Below are 27,574 nucleotides of genomic sequence, written 5' to 3' on the forward strand. Positions count from 1 at the left end.
AAAGGCCGAAAGGCATTACTAAATACTCAAAATGGCCCTCAGGCGTATTAAATGCGGTTTTCCACTCATCCCCCTGCCTAATTCGCACCAAATTATACGCCCCACGAAGATCAATCTTAGAGAACCACTTAGCCCCCCTTATGCGAGCAAACAAATCAGTCAGCAAAGGCAACGGATACTGATATTTGACTGTAATTTTATTCAGGAGTCGATAATCAATACAAGGCCTCAGAGAGCCATCCTTTTTAGATACAAAGAAAAAACCAGCTCCTAAAGGAGATGAAGAAGGACGAATATGTCCCTTTTCCAGTGACTCCTTAATATACTCTCGCATAGCAGCATGTTCAGGTACAGATAAGTTAAACAAACGACCCTTTGGAAATTTACTGCCAGGAATCAGATCTATGGCGCAATCACAATCTCTGTGGGGAGGGAGTGAACCAATTTTTGGCTCCTCAAAAATATCACGATAATCAGACAAAAATGCCGGAATCTCAGAGGGAATAGATGACGAAATAGAAACCAAAGGTATGTCCCCATGAGCCCCCTGACATCCCCAGCTTAACACAGACATTGTTTTCCAGTCAAGGACTGGGTTATGAGATTGTAACCATGGTAATCCAAGCACCAAAACATCATGCAAATTGTACAACACAAGGAAGCGAATCACCTCCTGATGGTCTGGAGTCATACGCATAGTCACTTGCGTCCAGAATTGTGGTTTATTACAAGCCAAAGGCGTAGAATCAATACCCTTCAGAGGTATAGGGACTTCCAGAGGCTCTAAATCAAACCCACAGCGCCTGGCAAAGGACCAATCCATAAGACTCAGAGTGGCGCCAGAGTCCACATAGGCATCCACGGTAATAACTGATAATGAACAAATCAAGGTTACAGACGGAATAAATTTAGACTGTAAAGTGCCAATTGAAATAGACTTGTCAACCTTCCTTGTACGTTTAGAGCATGCTGATATAACATGAGCAGAATCACCACAATAGAAGCATAACCCATTTTTACGCCTATAATTCTGCCGCTCGTTTCTGGACAGAATTCTGTCACATTGCATTTTCTCTGGCGTCTCTTCAGAAGATACCGCCAAATGGTGCACGGGTCTGCGCTCCCGCAAACGCCGATCAATCTGAATAGCCATTGTCATGGACTCATTCAGACCTGTGGGCGCAGGGAACCCGACCATAACATCTTTAACGGCATCAGAAAGGCCCTCTCTGAAATTTGCCGCTAGGGCGCACTCATTCCACTGAGTAAGCACAGACCATCTACGAAATTTTTGGCAGTATATCTCAGCTTCATCTTGCCCTTGAGATAGGGCTATCAAAGCTTTTTCAGCTTGAATCTCCAAATTAGGTTCCTCATAAAGCAACCCTAAAGCCAGAAAAAATGCATCCACATTGAGCAACGCAGGATCCCCTGGTGTCAATGAAAATGCCCAATTTTGAGGGTCACCTCGCAGCAAAGAGATTACAATCTTAACCTGCTGGACAGGATCTCCAGAGGAGTGAGGTCTGAGAGAAAGGAACAATTTACAATTATATTTGAAATTCAGGAACCGAGATCTATCTCCGGAAAACACCTCTGGTGTAGGAATTTTAGGTTCAGACATCGGAGTATGTATAACAAAATCTTGTAAATTTTGAACCTTGGTAGCAAGATTATTTAAACCTACAGCCAAACTCTGAGGGTCCATCTTTAAACAGGTGAGATCAGAGCCATTCAAGGATTAGAAGGAGAGAAAGGCAAAGGCTGTAAATAGAGCTGAAATACAACTGATCCAACTATGGAGCTAGCATAGGGGGGAAAAAAAAAAAATCTACAGACTTCTTTTTTCTCTCCTTTCTTCTGCCAATAATTTTAACATAGGCCGGTCATACTGTCATGATTCCCAATGGCAGGGAAACATCAGAACACAAAAATAACGGACGAGCTCTGGGTGATGGAATCTCGAGCTGACCGTGAGCTAAATCTACCACACAACTAATAGTAGCCAGGGAGCATACCTACGACTTCCTAAATGCCACGCGCCAGCCGGAGGACTAACTACGCCTGGTAGAGGAAGGAACAGACCTGGCTTACCTCTAGGGAAATACCCCAAAAGATGATAGCAGCCCCCCACATGTAATAACGGTGAGTTAATAGGAAAAGACATACACAGTATGAAAGTAGATTTAGCAAAGAGAGGTCCACTTACTAGACAGCAGAAGGATACAAAAGAGGACTTCACGGTCAACTGAAAACCCTTTCAAAAAAACCATCCTGAAATTACTTTAAGACTCCTGTGTCAACTCATGACACAGGAGTGGCAATTTCAGCCCACAAGAGCTTCCAGCTACAGAGAATAACAAAAACTGCAAACTGGACAAAAGATACAAAACAAAAGGACAAAGTCCACTTAGCTGATCAGCAGACTAGTAGCAGGAACATGCAACCGAAGGCTCTGGTTACAATGATGACCGGCAAGGAAATGACTGGAGAGCAAGGCTAAATAGGAAACTCCCAAACACTGATGGGAGCAGGTGAACTGAGACAGAAAGCACACACAAGTCACCAGAACCACCAGCAACCACCAGGGGAGCCCAAAAAGCGGATTCACAACAGCGCGCACAGCAGGTTTTAGGATTGAAAAGCTGTCTCATCCTATCCGCGTGGTCACCATCAATGCTGCTCCTCTCTCTCAGGGGGAGATTACTGAATTTGTGGCTGAGGTGAAACTCCACATTGGAGTTCTACATTCCGAGCGGGTTACATGTAAGGTGCTCAGGAATCTTCCTGTTCAGGTGGTTTTGGGTTTTCCTTGGTTGTCTATGCACAACCCGGTAATTGACTGGAAAACTCAGGACATAATTCGGTGGAGCGAGTTCTGCCAGGAGAATTGCCTGGCCACATGTGTGGCTGCAGTGACTTCAAGCGTTCCGGAGTCACTTCAGGATTTTGTGGATGTGTTCTCTGAGAAGGGTTGTTCATCGTCCTTATGACTGTTCTATCAGGTTTAAACCAGGGGCCAAATTGCCTAAAGCAAGGATGTTTAACATCTCCGGTCCGGAGAGACAAGCGTTAAAAGATTACATTGCTGAAAGCTTGAGCAAAGGGCACATCAGGCCGTCATCCTCGCCGGTGGCAGCAGGGTTCTTCTTCGTGAAGAAGAAAGATGGCGCATTACGCCCGTGTTTGGATTTCAGGGAGTTGAACCAGATTACGGTTCGTGATCCATACCCTATGCCTCTGATACCAGATTTGTTCAACCAGGTGGCAGGTGCTAAGTGGTTTACCAAGCTTGACCTCAGAGGGGCATACAACCTCATAAGAGTCCGTCAAGGTGATGAGTGGAAGATGGCTTTTAATACCCCTGAGGGCCATTTTGAAAATTTGGTGATGCCGTTTGGGTTGACTAACGCACCTGCAGTGTTCCAACATTTCATCAATGATGTGTTCTCGCATGTTTTGGGGAAATTCGTTATCGTGTACCTAGATGACATTCTCATATATTCTTGCGACCGTGATACTCATTTAGATCATGTCAGGCAGGTGTTACAGCTTCTCAGAGAATAAGCTGTATGCTAAACTTGAAAAATGTGTATTTTCTGTTCAAGAGTTGCCTTTCTTGGGTTATATTGTGTCTGCTTCTGGTTTTAAAATGGATGCCGCCAAGGTGCAGGCGGTGCTGCTTTGGGAACGTCCTGATAACCTGAAAGCACTTCAGCGGTTCCTTGGGTTTTCTAACTACTATAGGAAATTTATCAAGGATTTTTCCATCATTGCTAAACCGCTAACTGACATGACTAAAAAAGGGTACCAATTTCTCCGTTTGGCCTGAGGCTGCTGTGCGCGCATTTGAATTTCTTAAGAACAGTTTTGTTTTAGCCCCCATTCTTGTGCAGCCAGACGTATCAAAACCTTCTGTTGTGGAAGTCGATGCGTCTGAGGTAGGTGTGGGGGCGGTACTATCTCAAGGCTCATCTTTGAGTGGTTTACGTCCGTGCGCCTATTTCTCCAAGAAACTGTCGTCCACCGAACGTAACTACGATATCGGCAACAGGGAGTTGTTGGCAATTAAGTTGGCCTTTGAGGAATGGCGACACTTCTTGGAGGGGTCAGTACATCAGGTAACTGTTATTACCGATCATAAGAATCTGCTGTATTTGGAGTCTGCCAAGCGTCTGTCCCCCAGGCAGGCTCGCTGGGCATTGTTTTTCACGCGGTTCAATTTTGAGGTCACTTACAGACTGGGGTCTAAAAACACTAAGGCGGATGCTCTGTCCAGGTGTTTTCTGGGGGGAGAACCTCGGGAAGATCCAGTACCCATTCTCCAAAAGGGTGTTGTGGTTTAGGCTCTCACTACCGAGGTTGAGGCAGAGATTGCCGAAGCTCAGGAGGAGGTACCATCTGAGCTTCCCGTCAACAAATCTTTTGTACCGCTTCATCTCCGCCTAAAGGTTTTGGTGGAGCATCATGATGCTGTCCTGGCTGGTCACCCAGGGGTTAGAGGTACCTTGGAGTTGGTGTCACGTCGGTTTTGGTGGCCCAAGATCCGACAGGACGTGGTCTCATACGTGTCAGCTTGTACCACGTGCGCTAGGGCTAAGACGCCTCGCTCCCGTCCTGTTGGCACACTACTTCCTCTTGAGGTACCTAGTAAGCAATGGACGGAAATCTCCATGGATTTCATCACTGATTTGCCCTCATCAGCTGGAAACACGGTCATCTTGGTGATTGTTGATCGGTTTTCTAAAATGTCGCACTTTGTGTCTTTGCCTGCGTTGCCTAACGCTAAGACTCTGGCCCAAGTATTTGTGCAGGAGGTGGTCAGACTTCATGGGGTTCTGTCTGACATCGTGTCTGATAGGGGGTCTCAGTTTGTGGCAAAATTTTGGAGAGCGTTTTGCTCACGGCTGGGAATCAAGTTATCTCATTCTTCGGCGTTTCATCCTCAGTCAAATGGTCAGACTGAGCGTATGAACCAAAATTTGGAACAGTACTTACGCTGCTTTGTCTCTGATAACCAGGAGGAGTGGTCTACCTTTCTTCCTTTGGCTGAGTTTGCCATCAATAATCACCGCCAGGAGTCGTCTGGGGAGTCTCCGTTTTTTTGTGTTTACGGGCTACATCCTCAATTTTGTACCTTGAGTCAGAGGGGCTCTTCCGGCGTTCCGGAGGAGGACCAGTTAGGAACACAATTGTTATCAGTCTGGAGGAGAGTTAAACAGCGCCTGTTGAGTGTGGATGCTAGGTACAAACGTGTGGCTGACAGTAGGCGTGTACCAGGTCCGGACCTGAGTTTGGATGACTGGGTGTGGTTATCCACAAAAAACATAAGACTCAAAATACCATCCCTTAAATTGGGTCCACGGTTTATTGGTCCATTTAGGGTCACCGCCGTCATTAACCCAGTAGCATACCGATTGGAGCTCCCTACGGTGTATAAGATACACAACGTGTTCCACAGGTCTCTTCTAAAGAAGGTGGTGGGTTCTGTGGACGCGGCGCCTATGCCACCTCCAGTCTTGGTGGATGGTAATTTGGAGTTTGAAGTCTCCAAGGTGGTTGACTCTCGTGTAGTGCGTCGCACTTTACAGTACTTGGTACATTGGCGTGGTTATGGGCCTGAGGAGAGGTCCTGGGTACCAGCCTCGGATGTTCATGCTGACCGGCTGGTCAGGTTGTTTCACCGCCGTCATCCGGACAAGCCGGGTCCTATTAGCCGTGAGGGCCCTGGGGTCCCTCGTAGAAGGCGGGCTACTGTCATGTCGGACGCTGTTCAGACCAGGTCGTCCGACAGGCAGCGGTAATTCCGCTTTTGACCACTGTTTGCTCATTGGCGTCTGCTAGATTTTATCTAGCTGTTCCGGGGTTAATTTACCTAATCCTTGGATTGGAAGCTGGGCCATGCCCACTGCCTTTAAATAGTTCTCCTGATCTTTGGGCGTCGCCGATTATAGCTTCTGTCTTGTGCGTTGTTATCTCGGTCTGGTGAGGAGAGCTGGTGGTTGGAGATTCGTTGCTCGTGGTGTATTTTCCTTTGTCTTATTTACTCCTTCCTATATTTGTATTTATTTTGCCCTGCACATTTATAGTGTATTCCTGAGTGACTGCGGCGTGGTGTATATTTTCCTTTATCCTTGTCTGTGCTAACTGTGGGTATTGGGGAATTACATCTTCACTGGGTGGTGGGCGGAGGTTTCAGCCTAGGGCTGAGCTCAGGAGACAGGGTGAGGTTCGAGGCCTGGACATGCACACCTTCAGTGTAAACTCCAGGTAGAGGGTCAGTCAGGATTTCCCTAGTCTGAGGGAAACTGCAGGGGCCCGGGTTATTAGCTCTCGCTCACCTAGTCTCTCCCTGACAGACACATGGAGGAATAATGGCTGCTGTTCCCTTCACAGTGTCATAATAAGACCATACTGCAACAGGAACAATCCCACAATGCCCTAGGACAGTGTTCCCCAACTCTGGTCCTCAAGAGCCACCAACAGGTCATGTTTTGAGGATTTCCTTAGTATTGCACAGGTCAATGAATGCTTGCCTGTCCAGGTGATGCAATTATCACCTGTGCAATACTAAGGAAATCCTGAAAACATGACCTGTTGGTGGCTCTTGAGGACCGGACTTGGGGAACACTGCCCTAGGAACTTCCCACAAGACATTGCAAATGAAACTAGAATCTATGCATTAAACGGCAGCAGGTGGTGCTGTTACCTTACAATATGAAATATATGAAGGATTAATACACACAAAAATACAATGTCTGTAATAACGGAGACATAGAAAAAATGACTAAACTTTCTAGACAGCAATTATATGGCTGGACAGAACATTATATCTAAGAATTTTCATTGTGATCGAAGAGTCTTTCTATGTGGGATTTTTGATGTAATCCCAATATCACAGCAAATTTATCAGTTCTAAAGTTTAATGCGTTATTAACAAACAAGCTAAATAGGATTACATATGAGATGTGTAAAGCACCACTTCTTACAATGAGAGCTTATTTACATGGATTATCACAGCTTTGTACAACCTTTAAGTACCGTACTGCGGTATACATGTTATTACATTTAGAGCCACATAGAGTTTTTCTTCAGAATCAATTAAAATAGCATGGGATGCTCCATCATGAAGTGACACTGAGGTATCATATGCTGACACATGCAATTCCTATTTTTGGACAGTACAGAGCTATTGGGGAATCGTACTGCTGCACAAAATTATGTGATAACTGAATTTTTATCAATACTATGGATACTTTTTTTCCACTTTTCTCGTGAGAACAAAGAAATGTCAAAGCTCCTCATATCAATTGCTGAATAGGAGCCTACTGGTACCTAATAGGATAACGAGAATCTGAGTTTTGTACCATTTCTTTAATCTTTGTCTCTGTAAATTGCAAATATTTTCACTTTTCACTTATATGTTTGTGCGTCCTTTTTTATTGCTGTTATTACTGTTATATTTTATTGGCTCTGTGTGGAAATTGGAGATACTGTTGTGTGAAAAACTGTTTGCCCCCTTCCTGATTTCCTATTCTTTTGCACGTTTGTCACACTTAAATGCTTCAGATCACCAAACAAATGCAAATATTAGACACAGATAACACAAGTAATCACAAAACGCAGTTTATAAATGAAGGTCTTTATTATTAAGGGAAAAAGATATACAAACCTACAGGGCCCTGTGTGAGAAAGTGATTGCCCCCTAAACCTAATAACTGATTGCGCAACGCTGAGCAGCAAGAACTGCAATCAAGCGTTTGCGATATCTGGCAATGAGTCTTTTACAACACTCTGGAGGAATTTTGGCCCACTCATCTCTGCAGAATTGTAGTTCAGCCACATTGGAGGCCATGAACCGTCTTGTTAAGGTTATGCCACAGCATCTCAATTGGATTAAGGTCAGGACTCTGACTAGGCCACTCCAAAGTCTTCATTTTGGGTTTCTTAAGCCATTCAGGGGTAGACTTGCCAATGTGTTTTGGATCATTGCCCTGCTGCATAACCCAAGTGCGCTTTAGCTTGAGGTCAAGAACATATAGCCAGACATTCTCCTTTAGGATTTTTTGGTAGACAGCAGAATTCATGTCAAGTCTCCCATGTCCTCAAGAAGCAAAACTGCCCAGTCCATCACACTACCACCACATATTTTACTGTTAGTATGATGTTGCTTTTATAACTTCTACGTCAGATGTAATGGGACATACACCTTTCAAAAAGTTCAGCTTTTGTCTCGACAGTCCACAGAGTATTCTCCCATCATCAAGGATGATGGGGATCATCAAGATGTTTTTTGGTAAAACTGAGCCGCGCATTCATGTTCTTATTGCTCAGCTGTGGTTTTCATCTTGGAACTCTGCCATGCAGGCCATTTTTGCCTAGTCACTTTCTAATGGTGGAGTCATGCACACTGACCTTAACTGAGGCCTGCAGTTCTTTTGATGTTGCTGTGGGTTCTTTTGTAAACTCTTCGATAAGTCGTTGCTGCTCTCTTGGGGTAATTTTAGTCTGCCGGCCACTCCTGGGAAGGTTCACCGCTGTTCCATGTTTTCTGTCTCTCACTGTGGTTAGCTGGAGTCCCAAAGCTTTAGAAATGGCTATATAATCTTTCCAGGCTTATAGATCTCAATTACTTTTCTTCTCACTTGTTCCAGAATTTCTTTGGATCGCAGCATGATGTCTAGCTTTTGAGGGGACCTTTTTGTCTACTTCACTTTGTCAGGCAGGTCCTATTTAAGTGATTTCTTGATTGAGAACAGCTGTGGCCGTAATCAGGCCTGGTTGTGACTAAGGAATTTGAACTCAGCTTTCCAAAGATGTGATGAACCACAATTAATTTATGTTTTAAGGGGTAGGGGGTGGGGCAATCGCTTTTTCACACAGGGCCCTTTAGGTTTGGATTTCTTTTTCCTTTAAAAATTCATTTAAAAACTGAACTGCATTTTATGTTTACTTGTAATATCTTTATGTAATATTTACATTTGTTTAGTGATCTGAAACATTTAAGTGTGACAAATATGCAAAAGAACAGGTAGTCAGGAAGGGGGCAAACTCTTTTTCACACAATTGTATGTCTCTTATCTTTTTCCTCCACTGATGCGTTGATTCTTACCTATGATCCAGAAGAGAAAAGGATATATGGTTAAATAGATGAAAAGTAGAAAGCATGAAAATGTTCTGGTTTTAGCAAATCGACAGCGCTATTATTATTATCATTATATTTTTTTCTTTATTTTTCTAGTTTTTTTTGTGCATTGGTAGTATTATCTGTTATCATAAAACTAGTCCACTTTTATAATTTAATATTAACATTTTATTATTAAATGTATCACATATCCTTGTTCTAGTCACTATATGATACTGCTTTTTATCAATTCTATAACATTAGCACTTTCTTTTACCAGGCGCCCTTTTCATATACTACTGGTTTGTAGTATTCAGACTTTAATCATTATGTCGGGCACCTCCATCAGAGATATGGAAACTTTTTATATCCACTGTAAATGTAGTATTGAAGTAATTCATTCTGCATTAAATAAATGGTATTTCTAATTAATTCTAGTTTTGTGACTCTAATTTCTATTTGGTTAATCTACTCAATAGGAGCTGAAGTACCTATAAAAACTGCACAGTGCACGAAGCTGCGCTATTCTAGCTCCATGCACTGCACATCCAGCTGATCAGTGGGGGGCTGGGGGTTAGCATCCCACCAATGCGATATTGATCACCTATCTTACTGGTTATTAATATCTAAGTTGTAGATGACCCGTTTAGGCACTTCAGCATTACAAAATGATGACACCTCTTCACATTACACGTACCTCTCCATTCTCGAGCGGAACTATTCGTGAGTACTCTGTAGTGCAAATAACATCATCATCCCTGATAATTGGCTGCTTTGTGTCTTTTCCAAAATGAAGCAAGCAGTCCTGTTTAGAGTCTGTAATACAAGTCCAGGTCAATCAGTTTTAGTGTAACAAGGCATCATAGTGTGCAAAAATAACAAGCTGGTTGCTTACATTGTCCCTACTCCTTGGAGGCAAGAAGGAACAATAACATTACAGTGCCTGAAAAAAAAGAAGGCGCAGGTGGGGTCAACCTACTGGTGCCCCGCAGCCTTTGCGGTACATTTACGGATGTTTTCATTTGTACAGTATTTGTTTTTGGTAAGGAATGCTGGAGAAACGTAAGAGGAGATAGGGTTTTGACTTTATATGCAAAACATTTTGCCAAGACACGTGAATACAGACAAAGGTGATAGCTCATGAAGTAAGGTGACTCACATGTTTTTGCAGCCATTGCTCAAAATGTGAAACACAAAACCAAAAGATGCCATTGTAATGGATCTATTATTAACCCCTTAAGCCCCGAGGGTGGTTTGCACGTTAATGACCGGGCCAATTTTTACAATTCTGACCACTGTCCCTTTATGAGGTTATAACTCTGGAACGCTTTGACGGATCTTGGCGATTCTGACATTGTTTTCTCGTGACATATTGTTCTTCATGTTAGTGGTAAAATTTATTCGATATAACTTGGGTTTATTTGTGAAAAAAATGGAAATTTGGCGAAAATTTTGAAAATTTCACAATTTTCCAACTTTGAATTTTTATGCCCTTAAATCACAGACATATGTCACGCAAAATACTTAATAAGTAACATTTCCCACATGTCTACTTTACATCAGTACAATTTTGGAACCAAAATTTTTTTTTGTGACGGAGTTATAAGGGTTAAAAGTTGACCAGCAATTTCTCATTTTTACAACACCATTTTTTTTTAGGGACCACATCTCATTTGAAGTCATTTTGAGGGGTCTATATGATAGAAAATACCCAAGTGTGACACCATTCTAAAACCTACACCCCTCAAGGTGCTCAAAACCACATTCAAGAAGTTTATTAACCCTTCAGGTGTTTCACAGGAATTTTTGGAATGTTTAAATAAAAATGAACATTTAACTTTTTTTCACACAAAATTTATTTCAGCTCCAATTTGTTTTATTTTACCAAGGGTAACAGGAGAAAATGGACCCCCAAAGTTGTTGTACAATTTGTCCTGAGTACGCTGATACCCCATATGTGGGGGTAAACCACTGTTTGGGCGCATGGCAGAGCTCGGAAGGAAAGGAGCGCCATTTGACTTTTCAATGCAAAATTGACTGGAATTGAGATGGGACGCCATGTTGCGTTTGGAGAGCCCCTGATGTGCCTAAACACTGAAACCCCCTACAAGTGACACCATTTTGGAAAGTATACCCCCTAAGGAACTTATCTTGATGTGTGGTGAGCACTTTGACCCACCAAGTGCTTCACAGAAGTTTATAATGCAGAGCCGTAAAAAAAAAAATCATATTTTTTCACAAAAATTATCTTTTCGCCCCCAATTTTTTATTTTCTTAAGGGTAAGAGAAGAAATTGGACCCCAAAAAATGTTGTGCAATTTGTCCTGAGTACGCTGATACCCCATATGTGGGTGTAAACCATTGTTTGGGCGCATGGCAGAGCTTGGAAGGGAAGGAGCGCCATTTGACTTTTCAATGCAAAATTGACTGGAATTGAGATGGGACGCCATGTTGCGTTTGGAGAGCCCCTGATGTGCCTAAACATTGAAACCCCCTACAAGTGACACCATTTTGGAAAGTAGACCCCCTAAGGAACTTATCTAGATGTGTGGTGAGCACTTTGACCCACCAAGTGCTTCACAGAAGTTTATAATGCAGAGCCGTAAAAATAAAAAATCATATTTTTTCACAAAAATGATCTTTTCGCCCCCAATTTTTTATTTTCCCAAGGGTAAGAGAAGAAATTGGACCCCAAAAAATGTTGTGCAATTTGTCCTGAGTACGCTGATACCCCATATGTGGGTGTAAACCATTGTTTGGGCGCATGGCAGAGCTTGGAAGGGAAGGAGCGCCAGTTGACTTTTCAATGCAAAATTGACTGGAATTGAGATGGGACGCCATGTTGCGTTTGGAGAGCCCCTGATGTGCCTAAACATTGAAACCCCCCACAAGTGACACCATTTTGGAAAGTAGACCCCCTAAGGAACTTATCTAGATGTGTTTTGAGAGCTTTGAACCCCCAAGTGTTTCACTACAGATTATAACGCAGAGCCGTGAAAATATATATTTTTTTTTTTCACAAAAATGATTTTTTAGCCCCCAGTTTTGTATTTTCACAAGGGTAACAGGATAAATTAGACCCCAAAAGTTGTTGTCCAATTTGTCCTGAGTACGCTGATACCCCATATGTGGGGGGGGACCACTGTTTGGGTGCATGACAGAGCTCGGAAGGGAAGGAGCGCCATTTGGAATGCAGCCTTAAATGGATTGGTCTGCAGGCGTCACGTTGCATTTGCAGAGCCCCTGATGTACCCAAACAGTACAAACCCCCCACAAGTGACCCCATATTGGAAACTAGACCTCCCAAGGAACTTATCTAGATGTGTTGTAAGAACTTTGAACCCCCAAGTGTTTCACTACAGTTTATAACGCAGAGCCGTGAAAATAAAACATCTTTTTTTTCCCACAAAAATGATTTTTAGCCCCCCAAATTTTTATTTTCCTAAGGATAACAAGAGAACTTGGACCCCAGAAGTTGTTGTTCAATTTGTCCCGAGTACGCTGATAACACATATGTTGGGGTAAACCCCTTTTTGGGCGCACGGGAGAGCTCAGAAGGGAAGGAGCACTGTTTTACTTTTTCAACGCAGAATTGGCTGGAATTGAGATTGGACGCCATGTCGCGCTTGGAGAGCCCCTGATGTGCCTGGACAGTGGAAACTCCCCAATTCTACCTGAAACCCTAACCCAAACACACCCCTAACCCTAATCCCAACGGTAACCCTAACCACACCCCTAGCCCTGAAACACCCATAATTCTAATCCCAACCCTAATCCAAACCGTAAATGTAATCCAAACCCTAACCCTAACTTTAGCCCCAACCCTAACTTTAGCCCCAACCCTAACTTTACCTCCAACCCTAGCCCTAACCCTAAACATGACTGAAATACGTGGCACTGAAATACGTGGCACTGAAATACGTGGCACTTAAATACGTGGCACTCAAATACGTGGCACTTAAATACGTGGCACTTAAATACGTAGCACTGAAATACGTGATACGTAGCACTGAAATACGTGGCACTGAAATACGTGGCACTGAAATACGTGGCACTGAAATACGTGGCACTGAAATACGTGCAACTGAAATACGTGCAACTGAAATACGTGGCACTTAAATATGTGGCACTGAAATACGTGATACGTGGCACTTAAATACGTGATACGTGGCACTTAAATACGTGGCACTGAAACACGTGGCACTGAAATACGTGATACGTGGCACTTAAATACGTGGCACTGAAACACGTGGCACTGAAATACGTGATACGTGGCACTGAAATACGTGGCACTGAAATACGTGCAACTGAAATACGTGCAACTGAAATACGTGCAACTGAAATACGTGGTACTTAAATACGTGGCACTAAAATATGTGGCACTGAAATACGTGATACGTGGCACTGAAATACGTGATACGTGGCACTGAAATACGTGATACGTGGCACTTAAATACGTGGCACTGAAATACGTGGCACTGAAATACGTGGCACTGAAATACGTGGCACTGAAATACGTGGCACTGAAATGCGTGGCACTGAAATACGTGGCACTGAAATACGTGGCACTGAAATACGTGGCACTATGACTGTCAGAAAATGTTCATTAAACGGTTAGGGGTGAGGTTAGGGGTAGAGTTAGGGTTTGGATCTCTTTATCACCTTGATGGTGGTGGGTGGCTTTTCAGTGTGTTTTCTGTTTTTTTTTCGATAAAAACGCATGCGTTTTTAACGCAAACGCATGTGCTTAAAAACGCAAGAAAATACTGCAGGTTGTATTTCTGAAAATGAACGCATGCAGAAAAAAAACGCATGCGTTTGAAAACGCGACCAAACCCGTACAAAAAAACGCATGCGTTTTCAATGTTAAATATAGGGAAAAACGCATGTGTTTTTTTGTGCAAAAAAATGCTGCAGACAAAAACGCAAGTGTGAAACCAGCGACGCTTTTTATAGCAAAAAAGTTTTTGCGTCTCCACATTTTGAGACCTATAATTTTTCCATATTTTGCTCCACAGAGTCATGTGAGGTCTTGTTTTTTGCGGGACGAGTTGACGTTTTTATTGGTAACATTTTCGGACACGTGACCGTTTTTGATCACTTTTTATTCCGATTTTTGTGAGGCAGAATGACCAAAAACCTGCTATTCATGAATTTCTTTTGGGAGAGGCGTTTATACCGTTCCGCGTTTGGTAAAATTGATAAAGCAGTTTTATTCGACGGGTCAGTACGATTATAGCGATATCTCATTTATATCATTTTTTTATGTTTTGGCGCTTTTATATGATAAAAACTATTTTATAGAAAAAATAATTATTTTGGTATCGCTTTATTCTCAGGACTATAACTTTTTTATTTTTTTGCTGATGATGCTGTATGGCGGCTTGTTTTTTGCGGGACAAGATGACGTTTTCAGCGGTACCATGGATATTTATATCAGTCTTTTTGATCGCGTGTTATTCCACTTTTTGTTCGGCAGTATGGTAATAAAGCGTTGTTTTTTGCCTCGTTTTTTTTTTTTTTTTTCCTTACGGTGTTTACTGAAGGGGTTAACTAGTGGGGCAGTTTTATAGGTCGGGTCGTTACGGACGCGGCGATACTAAATATGTGTACTTTTATTGTTTTGTTTTTTTTATTTAGATAAAGAAATGTATTTATGGGAATAATATATATATTTTTTTTATTATTTATTTAGGAATTTTTTTTATTTTTTTTACACATGTGGAAATTTTTTTTTTTTACTTTTTTACTTTGTCCCAGGGGGGGACATCACAGATCGATGATCTGATAGTGTGCACAGCACTCTGTCATATCACCGATCTCACTTACATCGGTGCAGGCTTACCAGCGTCTGCTCTGAGCAGGCACTCGGTAAGCCACCTCCTTCCCTGCAGGACCCGGATGCCGCGGCCATCTTGGATCCGGGACCTGCAGCCAGGAAGGAGGTAAGAGACCCTCGCAGCAACGCGATCACATCGCGTTGCTCCGGGGGTCTCAGGGAAGCCCGCAGGGAGCCCCCTCCCTGCGCGATGCTTCCCTATACCGCCGGTACACCGCGATCATGTTTGATCGCGGTGTGCCGGGGGTTAATGTGCCGGGGGCGGTCCGTGACCGCTCCTGGCACATAGTGCCGGATGTCAGCTGCGATAGTCAGCTGACACCCGGCCGCGATCGGCCGCGCTCCCCCCGTGAGCGCGGCCGATCGCGTATGACGTACTATCCCGTCACCCGGAATTAAGTCCCAGGTCACCTTGACGGGATAGTACGTCATACGGGATTAAGGGGTTAAAACATCCTTTTCTTACCATCCCGTCTATGCCATGATAATTTTTTGGTTCATAGAAAAATAATAGAGGCGGATACATCCAGACTGCCTTAATAGTTGCTTATCAGATACACAGGTACCGACCGGCCATTCAGAATAAATTACGGTACTCAATCCTACAACATCATACAATGATCTAAAGGTACCGTTACACTAAACGACTTACCAACGATCACGACCAGCGATGCGATCGTTGGTAAGTCGTTGTGTGGTCGCTGGGGAGCGGTCACACAGACTGCTCTCTCCAGCGACCAACGATCAGGGGAACGACTTCGGCATCGTTGAAACTGTCTTCAACGATGCCGAAGTCCCCCTGCAGCACCAGGGTAAACATCGAGTTATTAAGCGCAGGGCCGCGCTTAGTAACCCGATATTTACCCTGGTTACCTTTGTAAAAGTAAAAAAAAAACACTACATACTCACCTTCTGATGTCTGTCACGTCCCACGGCGTCCACAGGGTTACGCGCTGCTGCCGAGAGCTTCCTGCACTGACTGAATGTGTCAGCGACGGCAGCAGCGGTGACGTCACCACTGTGCTCTGCTTTACGGCCGGCCGGCGCTGACACATTCAGTGCAGGGAGGCCTGTCATGATCTCAATGGCAAGAGAACATAGCATCAGCATATATAGGAACTAGCTCTTGGAAGATGGGAACTGAGCTGACCATGAACTAAACCTAACACACAACTAGCAGTGGCCGGGTAGCATGCCTACGTTGATTCTAGATGCCCAGCACCAGCCGGAGGACTAAATAATGCTAGCAGAGGAAAATAAGTCCTAGCTCACCTCTAGAGAAATACCCCGAAAGGAGACAGAGGCCCCCCACATGTATTGGCGGTGAATTAAGATGAAATAACAAAACGTAGTATGAAAATAGGTTTAGCAAATTTGAGGTCCACTTACTACATAGCAGAAGACAGAAAGAACACTTCCATGGTCAGCTAAAAACCCTATCAAAACACCATCCAGAAATTACTTTAAAACTCTGGCATTAACTCATAACACCAGAGTGGCAATTCCTGTTCACAAGAGCTTTCCAGACACAGTAACGAAACTACAGCTGTGAACTGGAACAAAAATGCAAAAACAAACATGGACAAAAGTCCAACTTATCTAGTAGTTGTCTAGGAGCAGGAACAAGCACAGAGAGGCTTCTGATAACATTGTTGACCGGCAAGCAACTAACAAAGCAGCAAGGTTATATAGCGACTCCCACATCTTGATGGGAACAGGTGAACAGAGAAGATGAAGACACCAGTTCAATTCCACCAGTAGCCACCGGGGGAGCCCAGAATCCAAATTCACAACAGTACCCCCCCCTCAAGGAGGGGGCACCGAACCCTCACCAGAACCACCAGGGCGATCAGGATGGGCCCTATGAAAGGCACGAACCAGATCAGAGGCATGAACATCAGATGCATTCACCCAAGAATTATCCTCCTGGCCGTATCCCTTCCACTTGACCAGATACTGGAGTCTCCGTCTGGAAACACGAGAGTCCAAGATTTTCTCCACAACGTACTCCAACTCACCCTCAACCAACACCGGAGCAGGAGGCTCAACGGAAAGCACAACCGGTACCTCATACCTGCGCAATAATGACCGATGAAAAACGTTATGAATAGAAAAGGATGCAGGGAGGTCCAAACGGAAGGAAACAGGGTTAAGAATCTCCAATATCTTATACGGGCCGATGAACCGAGGCTTAAACTTAGGAGAAGAGACCCTCATAGGGACAAAACGAGAAGACAACCACACCAAATCCCCAACACAAAGCCGAGGACCAACACGACGGTGGCGGTTGGCAAAAAGCTGAGTCTTCTCCTGGGACAACCTCAAATTGTCCACCACCTGCCCCCAGATCCGATGCAATCTCTCCACCACAGCATCCACTCCAGGACAATCCGAAGATTCCACCTGACCAGAGGAAAATCGAGGATGAAACCCCGAATTACAGAAAAACGGGGACACCAAAGTGGCAGAGCTGGCCCGATTATTGAGAGCGAACTCCGCCAATGGCAAAAAAGCAACCCAATCATCCTGGTCAGCAGACACAAAACACCTCAGATATGTCTCCAGGGTCTGATTAATCCGCTCGGTCTGGCCATTCGTCTGAGGATGGAAAGCGGACGAAAAAGATAAATCTATGCCCATCCTAGCACAGAATGCCCGCCAAAATCTAGACACGAATTGAGTCCCTCTGTCAGAAACGATATTCTCAGGAATACCATGCAAACGAACAACATTTTGAAAAAACAGAGGAACCAACTCGGAAGAAGAAGGCAACTTGGGCAGAGGAACCAAATGGACCATCTTAGAGAAACGGTCACACACCACCCAGATGACAGACATCTTCTGAGAAACAGGCAGATCTGAAATAAAATCCATCGAGATGTGCGTCCAAGGCCTCTTAGGAATAGGCAAGGGCAACAATAATCCACTAGCCCGAGAACAACAAGGCTTGGCCCGAGCACAAACGTCACAAGACTGCACAAAGCCTCGCACATCTCGTGACAGGGAAGGCCACCAGAAGGACCTTGCCACCAAATCCCTGGTACCAAAAATGCCAGGATGACCTGCCAACGCAGAAGAATGAACCTCAGAGATTACTCTACTGGTCCAATCATCAGGAACAAACAGTTTATCAGGTGGGCAACGATCAGGTCTATCCGCCTGAAACTCCTGCAAGGCCCGCCGCAGGTCTGGAGAAACGGCTGACAATACCACTCCATCCTTAAGGATACCTGTGGGCTCAGAGTTACCAGGCGAGTCAGGCTCAAAACTCCTAGAAAGGGCATCCGCCTTAACATTCTTAGAACCCGGTAGGTATGACACCACAAAATTAAACCGAGAGAAAAATAATGACCAGCGCGCCTGTCTAGGATTCAGGCGCCTGGCGGTCTCAAGATAAATCAAATTTTTGTGGTCCGTCAATACCACCACCTGATGTCTGGCCCCCTCAAGCCAATGGCGCCACTCCTCAAAAGCCCACTTCATGGCCAAAAGCTCCCGATTCCCAACATCATAATTCCGCTCAGCGGGCGAAAATTTACGGGAAAAGAAGGCACAAGGCCTCATCACGGAGCAGTCAGAACTTTTCTGCGACAACACTGCCCCAGCTCCGATCTCAGAAGCGTCGACCTCAACCTGAAAAGGTAGAGCAACATCAGGCTGACGCAACACAGGGGCAGAGGAAAAACGGCGCTTAAGCTCCCGAAAGGCCTCCACAGCATCAGGGGACCAATCAGCAACATCAGCACCCTTCTTAGTCAAATCGGTCAATGGCTTAGCAATATCCGAAAAACCAGCAATAAATCGACGATAAAAGTTAGCAAAGCCCAAAAATTTCTGAAGACTCTTAAGAGAAGAGGGCTGCGTCCAATCACAAATAGCTTGAACCTTGACAGGATCCATTTCAATGGAAGAGGGGGAAAAAATATATCCCAAAAAGGAAATCCTCTGTACCCCAAAAACACACTTAGAACCCTTCACACACAAAGAATTAGACCGCAAAACCTGAAAAACTCTCTTGACTTGCTGGACATGAGAGTCCCAGTCATCCGAAAAAATCAGAATATCATCCAGATACACAATCATAAATTTATCCAAATAATCGCGAAAAATATCATGCATTAAGGACTGGAAAACTGACGGAGCATTTGAAAGACCAAAAGGCATCACTAAATACTCAAAGTGGCCCTCGGGCGTATTAAATGCGGTTTTCCACTCATCCCCCTGCCTGATTCGCACCAAATTATACGCCCCACGAAGGTCAATCTTAGAGAACCACTTGGCCCCCTTTATGCGAGCAAACAAATCAGTCAGCAACGGCAATGGGTATTGATATTTAACAGTGATTTTATTCAAAAGCCGATAATCAATACATGGTCTCAAAGAGCCGTCTTTTTTTGACACAAAGAAAAAACCGGCTCCTAAGGGAGATGACGATGGACGAATATGTCCCTTTTCCAAGAACTCCTTTATATATTCTCGCATAGCAGCATGTTCAGGCACAGACAGATTAAATAAACGACCCTTTGGGTATTTACTACCCGGGATTAAATCTATGGCACAATCGCACTCTCGGTGCGGAGGTAACGAACCAAGCTTGGATTCTTCAAAGACGTCACGATAGTCAGACAGGAACTCAGGAATTTCAGAGGGAATAGATGATGAAATGGAAACCAAAGGTACATCCCCATGAGCCCCCTTACATCCCCAGCTCAACACAGACATAGCTCTCCAGTCGAGGACTGGGTTGTGAGATTGCAGCCAAGGCAATCCTAGCACCAAATCATCATGTAGATTATACAGCACCAGAAAGCGAATAATCTCCTGGTGATCCGGATTAATACGCATAGTTACTTGTGTCCAGTATTGTGGTTTATTATTAGCCAATGGGGTGGAGTCAATCCCCTTCAGAGGAATAGGAGTCTCCAAAGGCTCTAAATCATACCCACAGCGTTTGGCAAAGGACCAATCCATAAGACTCAAAGCGGCGCCAGAGTCGACATAGGCGTCCGTGGTAATAGATGACAAAGAGCAAATCAGGGTCACAGATAGAATAAACTTAGACGGTGAGGTGCAAATGGAAACAGATTTACCAAGCTTTTTAGTGCGTTTAGAGCATGCTGATATAACATGAGTAGAATCACCACAATAGAAACACAACCCATTTTTACGTCTAAAATTCTGCCGCTCGCTTCGGGACAGAATTCTATCACACTGCATACTCTCTGGCGACTTCTCAGTGGACACCGCCACATGGTGCACTGGTTTGCGCTCCCGCAAACGCCTATCGATCTGAATAGCCATTGTCATGGACTCATTCAGACCCGCAGGCACAGGGAACCCCACCATAACATCCTTAATGGCATCAGAGAGACCCTCTCTGAAAGTCGCCGCCAGGGCGCACTCATTCCACTGAGTAAGCACAGACCATTTACGGAATCTTTGGCAGTAAATTTCCGCTTCATCTTGCCCCTGAGATAGGGACATCAAAGTTTTTTCTGCCTGAAGCTCCAAATGAGGTTCGTCATAAAGCAACCCCAAGGCCAGAAAAAACGCATCCACATTGAGCAACGCAGGATCCCCTGGTGTCAATGAAAAAGCCCAGTCTTGAGGGTCGCCCCGGAGCAAGGAAATCACAATCCTGACCTGCTGTGCAGGGTCTCCGGCAGAGCGAGATTTCAGGGACAAAAATAATTTGCAATTATTTCGAAAATTCTGAAACCCAGATCTATTCCCCGAGAAAAATTCCGGCAAAGGAATTCTCGGCTCAGATACAGGTGCATGACAAACAAAATCTTGCAAATTTTGTACCCTCGTGGCGAGATTATTCAAACCTGCAGTTACACTCTGAAGATCCATTACAAACAGGTGGACACAGAGCCATTCAAGGGTTAAGAGGAGGTAAGAAGCAGCTAGACAGCAATTAAGGGCTAGACAGCAAAACTCTGAAGGGAAAAAAAAAAAAAAAAAAAAAAAAAAAATTCCCTTAAACACTTCTCTATCTCCTGCTTCAGCCCAAACAATTAACACTTTGTGGGCCGGTCAAACTGTCATGATCTCAATGGCAAGAGAACATAGCATCAGCATATATAGGAACTAGCTCTTGGAAGATGGGAACTGAGCTGACCATGAACTAAACCTAACACACAACTAGCAGTGGCCGGGTAGCATGCCTACGTTGATTCTAGATGCCCAGCACCAGCCGGAGGACTAAATAATGCTAGCAGAGGAAAATAAGTCCTAGCTCACCTCTAGAGAAATACCCCGAAAGGAGACAGAGGCCCCCCACATGTATTGGCGGTGAATTAAGATGAAATAACAAAACGTAGTATGAAAATAGGTTTAGCAAATTTGAGGTCCACTTACTACATAGCAGAAGACAGAAAGAACACTTCCATGGTCAGCTAAAAACCCTATCAAAACACCATCCAGAAATTACTTTAAAACTCTGGCATTAACTCATAACACCAGAGTGGCAATTCCTGTTCACAAGAGCTTTCCAGACACAGTAACGAAACTACAGCTGTGAACTGGAACAAAAATGCAAAAACAAACATGGACAAAAGTCCAACTTATCTAGTAGTTGTCTAGGAGCAGGAACAAGCACAGAGAGGCTTCTGATAACATTGTTGACCGGCAAGCAACTAACAAAGCAGCAAGGTTATATAGCGACTCCCACATCTTGATGGGAACAGGTGAACAGAGAAGATGAAGACACCAGTTCAATTCCACCAGTAGCCACCGGGGGAGCCCAGAATCCAAATTCACAACAGAGGCCGCCGGCAGGGGACGTGACAGACATCAGAAGGTGAGTATGTAGTGGTTTTTTTTACTTTTACAATGGTAACCAGGGTAAATATCGGGTTACTAAGCGCAGCCCTGCGCTTAGTAACCCGATGTTTACCCTGGTTACAAGTGAACACATCGCTGGATCGGTGTCACACACACCGATCCAGCGATGACAGCGGGTGATCAGCGACGAAATAAAGTTCTGGACTTCTCGCTCCGACCAGCGATATCACAGCGGGATCCAGATCGCTGCTGCGTGTCAAACACAACGAGATCGCTATCCAGGATGCTGCAACGTCACGGATCGTCGTCGTTCTCGCTGCAAAGTCGCTTAGTGTGAAGGTACCTTAAGACTGGTTTTACACTATCCGTGGTCATAGTCCGTGATCAGAATTGCCACATACTGCCTCCTATATACATTCATGGGCCTGGCCCTGGCTAATTCACCTCTACTCATTGGAAAAAACTTGGTGGAGTCGTGAAGAAATTCTTGCTAACAGCTATGTCAAGTATATGGCTAGCTTATTAAAAAGCAAAATGAATAATATTGCAGTTTTCACATGGTCCCTTGAGGCGGCTTTTTTAGACTCTCCTTTCAGGAAGAGTTTACAGCAAGCCTCCATATTATCAGAGGCAGGTTGACGATGACAGTTAACACCATTATGCACAGCTAATAATACAGGATCCACCCAGGGGCAGACATACAGTTTTGCCAAGAAGAGTGGGCAGCTTTACCATCTGAGAAAATAAAGAACCTCATCCACAACTACCACAAAAGACTTCAAGCTGTCATTGATGTTAGAGGGGGCAATACACGGTATTAAGAAATGGTGTATGTGAACTTTTGGATGTTTTCGATTGTCATTATGTTTTAAAAAGAGAAAACACAGTAGTTTGACAATAAATGGCTTCACCCATTTAGATGGACTTAAAGTCTTCCTTCAACCTTAATAACTATGTTACTATGTTACCCAACCACTAACCATGAGTGGAGAAAAAAGTGTGGTGTTATCATTCATATTCTCTGAAAAAAAGCCAAGAAAGCAAAAATTCTGCCGGGGTATGTAAACTTTTGAGCACAACTGTATCATTGGTACAACCAGTGCAGCTGCACAGGGTCCCAAGAGGTAAGGGGTCCATTTTCACCTCCAAAACTGGTGGATTTGTGTATCATGATGAGCTATTGGACTTCAAAGGGCCCATATATTGTCCTGGCACTGGGGCCTTTTTCTGTTTGTGTCCGCCAGTGGATCCACCAATCACAATGGTGATGTCTGAGCCCACCCTGCTCCCTCCCTTCACAATGACCTTAGCACAGTCTCGCTAGACACGCCAATACAAATGATAGGTTCAGGATTCACCTTTTGTGTCTATGTACATGTGTTGTTTCATTAAGATTTTTTTTATATACAGATTGTAATATGTAAAAAAAATAATTAGCAAAATTGAAAAACAAATATTTAACACAAAAACCTGATTTAAACAATATAACAATATGTCATTTTCTAATAACAGCTTCCCTTTTAGAGGTGTCAGTACAGAAAAGTGAACTGCTCCAAGTACAAATAGGAATAATGGTTGATCCTTTCTAACACCTATAATAGGCTTGTCGTCAACAAGCCTGTAATACATTTAGCTCTCTTTTTTTTTTATTCATACACCTTTATATTTTTGTTTTTTTTCTGTTGCCATAAAAATTATTTGACCTGCCTCTGTCTCAATAATGAATAGAAGAAAAAATGTTGGCAATTGAATATTGAATGGATGAACATTTCTCCTGCATTCCACATACATTAGAGACAGCAATTAACAGCACAAAGTATATGAGAGCAGCGAGCCTGATGAAGGCACCATGCCAAGAAATTCCTCCTGGATTACTGCACTAGAAGGTATAACACCTGCGCTTCGCATCAGCTTATTCTAAAGCCAACATTCACGTTTTAAATCATATATTCGGCTCCTTAGCATAGGGGAGATTATAATGAACCCCTAGCTTTTACATATTAATATCTCACACAAGAGCGTATGGAAGAATCCAATTACGGTATATCACATGGGAAACTTTCTACTCTGATATCATCTGCTAATAACAGACACATATATAAAAAAGCTATAAAGAAAGATAAATGTACTTACTAGCAAAATATTGCCAAGGAATATAAGTGCTTCCAAAGTCAACTGATCGCTCAAGTACCCAAAGATCAGGCCGAGGAGAGTTTGCAAATTTAATGAGAACATAAGCAACATGGAAAACCTAGCGAAACAAACATGAAGATAATAATATTATTTTTTAAAATAAGAAATTAGAAAATAAAGTTGCAAGAAACAATATAGACATAATGAACCAAAAAATGTATTTAATGAGCATCTGAAATCAGAACTTATACATATTTGGTATCTTCACAACTGTAACAAGCCTTACAGTAGAGACATTGCCATTTTAGGTTATTACTGAGCAGTGTAAAATTAATTACAAAAATTCTACAATTTCTTTATGTATTCTGCCATAATAAAAGCTGAAATAAATTCAATGGTATGACACAGTAAGATAAAGTTCTCATACAGCTTTAGTTGACAGGAAAATAAAAAATATGGTTTTCACGATGCATAAAAGAAAAAGTGGGAAAAAAAAAACAATTGTACAGATCTAAAACATTTTTTACAGGACTGCTGGATTTCAGATGAACTGACGTTAAACCAGTACTGATTCATATTTTTTTTAGACGTCAGCATGCTGCAGTCGTACTGCTCCTGACCTTCCAGCCAGCTCCCCCTGCCAAATCATAAACCGTTTATTTGGGCTAAGTATTTACTACTGTCCCGTGGCATGAATAACATTGTGAGCTCATCGGGGAAAAATGTTTTTTTCTTTTAATATGTTACAACAAAGTAAGATCTTAAAACTTGTGGACAATTGCCAGCCAAGGCCCGAGAGTGGGTGCCATAAAGTAGAGGAGGCACTTCAAAAGCAGGAAATGCAACTGTGTAGCAAGGCAATATAAGCTAAACTTAGCATTAGGCTGCATAAATCCGTTCTGCAACCTGCACCTATGGTTATCTAAACGCAGATTACAGGCACATAAAATCCGCTGTACAGCACCATCATGTAAGTAGTTTAGGGAACAACACAAGAGACTAAAAGTGCATTTAGCCGGTTGAGAACTGGCTGGTGTAAACATGCTGGAGATTATTTGACAGCAGAGCAAAACATTTGTTGGGCAATTTAATAATTTACGGCAGCATAAAAATCATCATTGTAGGCATCCCATTACTCCGAGTAAAAAAGGAGATTGCCGGTAACATGTTGCTGTATGTGGACGGCACAACTATATTAATTATCATGCTGTTCCCAACAGTACTTGCTGGCCAGTGTAAGCAGGTATCTAAAAGAGTGCCAATCAATGTGTATATAGTCAATCAATGGCCATTAATGGGCTGAGATTGGCCCACCTAAATGCATCTTAACGGTTCATTCAGATGGCCCAAGAATCAGTGAAGGAATGTTTGTAATAATGTATATTCTTGATCATCAGCCTATAAAACATGCCAGTGATAACCCAACAAACTAACACAATGCTCCTTTGTTGATTAGTAGTGATGAGCGAATATACTCGTTACTTGAGATTTCTCCAGCACGCTCTGGGGTCCTCCGAGTATTTATTAGTGCTCGGAGATGTAGTTTTTCTTGCCGCAGCTGAATGATTTACATCTGATAGCCAGCATAAGTACATGTGGGGATTCCCTAGCAACCAGGCAACACCCACATGTACTTATGCTGGCTAACAGATGTAAATCATTCAGCTGCGGCAAGAAAAACTAAATCTCCGAACACTAAAAAATACTCGGAGGACCCCCGAGCATGCTCGAGAAATCTCGAGTAACGAGTATATTCGCTCATCACTATTAAATAGACATTTAATGCAGGCATAAATCTCACAAGTATTGGTAGCTCATTGCCCCGTGTAATCAGGGAATGTACTGACGATTATATAATTTATGGGGACAGAACAACTGCATTAATGATTGTTCCCATAAATACTCGTTGCACTGTGTAAACAGGTCCGAAAGCAATTCACAGTCAGCCCACTTATATAGTACATTGGCACAGGGTAACAGACCAAGATCGGTCTGTCTAAGTGCACCAAAAATGTAGCATCAGTAGACACAAAGCTCCTTGTACAAGGAAATCATAGCGACTATAACAAATATTTTGATATCCTACAGACAGGAGCTTCCTGTTACCCCAGTGTAATAATGCTCCTTTCTCTCCACAACTGTCTTTTCTTCCGAAAAGAGCCGTCTGCCCCACTTATCTCCACTGTATATTTAAGTATATATAACACATGTGTACAGTGATACATTTCTGTCCCATTACATGCAACACTGTTCTCTACTCTCTAAATGCTACGGGCTCCTGATTTCCCACAAGAGAGTCTAACACAATAGGCTCCATACTGAATGTAATGGTTCATCAACTTTTAAAATACATTGGTAGTCTGCATTGTATTAGCTGCTAAAAAACAGTAGTTCCTGCTAAAAGGTACTTTTTTCCTAGGTAACTTCAAAATCAAAGCTTCAGCCATGGTCATTTAGGAAGCTAAGGGACCTGTCTATTGTCACACAGTCCGAGAAAATACATACAAGCGAGTCACGTTCACACGGTCAATATTTGGTCAGTATTTTAATCAGTATTTGTGAGCGTACGAGTACGACTTCTCCTGTATACACTGCACAGTGCTGTTGTTGGAGCGGCAACATTGGACATCAATGTACGCAGCGTCCAACCCACAGCGTTTACTAACCGTGGGAACATACCCTAAGTGGATTGTTGAGGGGCACAACAAAGTATAGCAAAATTCACTGATTGGGGGTGGAGAGTGTTATAGTATGTGTTCTTTGTGGGGTTTGTGTGGCAGGGCCCAGTTCGGCCCTGGCCAAGGTAACATCAGCACACACAGCTAGCCAGGACCCCAATTTCCTGTAGCGTGGCAGGGCGCGGACGATGCTTCCCTCACCCACGACTGCCACCTCGAACTACTTTACACTTGGCGTAGTCAGCACGATCGAGTTTCGCAAAAGAAGAAGAAAAGGAATACTGTGTCCAGTTCTGGGCACCACATTTTAAGAAAACATGAACAAACTGGAGCAAGTTCAGAGAAGGGCGACTAGAATTGTGATCAATCTGCAAACTATATCCTATGAGGAACGGTTGCAGGATTTGGGAATGTTTAGCTTGTAAAAAAGAAGACTGAGAGGAGACGTAATAGCTGTTTACAAATATCTCAAGGGCTGTCACATTGTAGAAGGATCATCTTTATTCTCATTTGCACAAGGAAAGACTAGAAGCAATAGGATGAAACTGAATGGGAGGAGACACAGATTAGATATTAGAAAAAACTTTTTGACAGTGAGGGTGATCAATGAGTGGAACAGGCGGCCACCAAAGGTGGTGAGTTCTTCTTCCATGGAAGTCTTCAAACAGAGGCTGGACAGACATCTGTCTGGGATGATTTAGTGAACCTGAATTGAGCAGGGGGTTTGATAACATGACCAAGGTCCCTTCCAACTCTGCCATTCTTTTTCATGATTTTATGAAAGTGGGGAAGACTTGTGAAACGCTACATTAATTAGATGCACACATGAGTCACAGCAGACATCAACTATAAAGTTATTTATTAGCTGTTTATTATGAATCTGACTGTGCCAGGTATAAGGGAATTTATAATAAAAGGAATATAACATTTTGATAAGTCTGACATTGACATGATTGACTCTGCACAACAGGTCATAAAATCTGGGAACACTTATTACAGGTTAACAGGAAT

General features: G+C 43.3%; 1 protein-coding gene across 1 annotated transcript in view; it reads right to left on the minus strand.

The window, feature by feature from the left end:
- The window catches only part of LAMA3 (laminin subunit alpha 3), a 287,589-nt gene that overhangs the window by 224,316 nt on the left and 35,699 nt on the right, over positions 1-27,574 (minus strand). The window contains exons 3-4 of the mRNA XM_077270374.1: positions 23,886-24,003; positions 9,822-9,940 (exon numbers count right to left, since the gene is read on the minus strand). Of these exons, the coding sequence (XP_077126489.1) occupies positions 9,822-9,940; positions 23,886-24,003 (237 nt within the window). The remainder of the gene's footprint in view (positions 1-9,821; positions 9,941-23,885; positions 24,004-27,574) is intronic.

Source organism: Ranitomeya variabilis, chromosome 6 (assembly GCF_051348905.1).
Source record: "Ranitomeya variabilis isolate aRanVar5 chromosome 6, aRanVar5.hap1, whole genome shotgun sequence".
NCBI lineage: Eukaryota > Metazoa > Chordata > Amphibia > Anura > Dendrobatidae > Ranitomeya > Ranitomeya variabilis.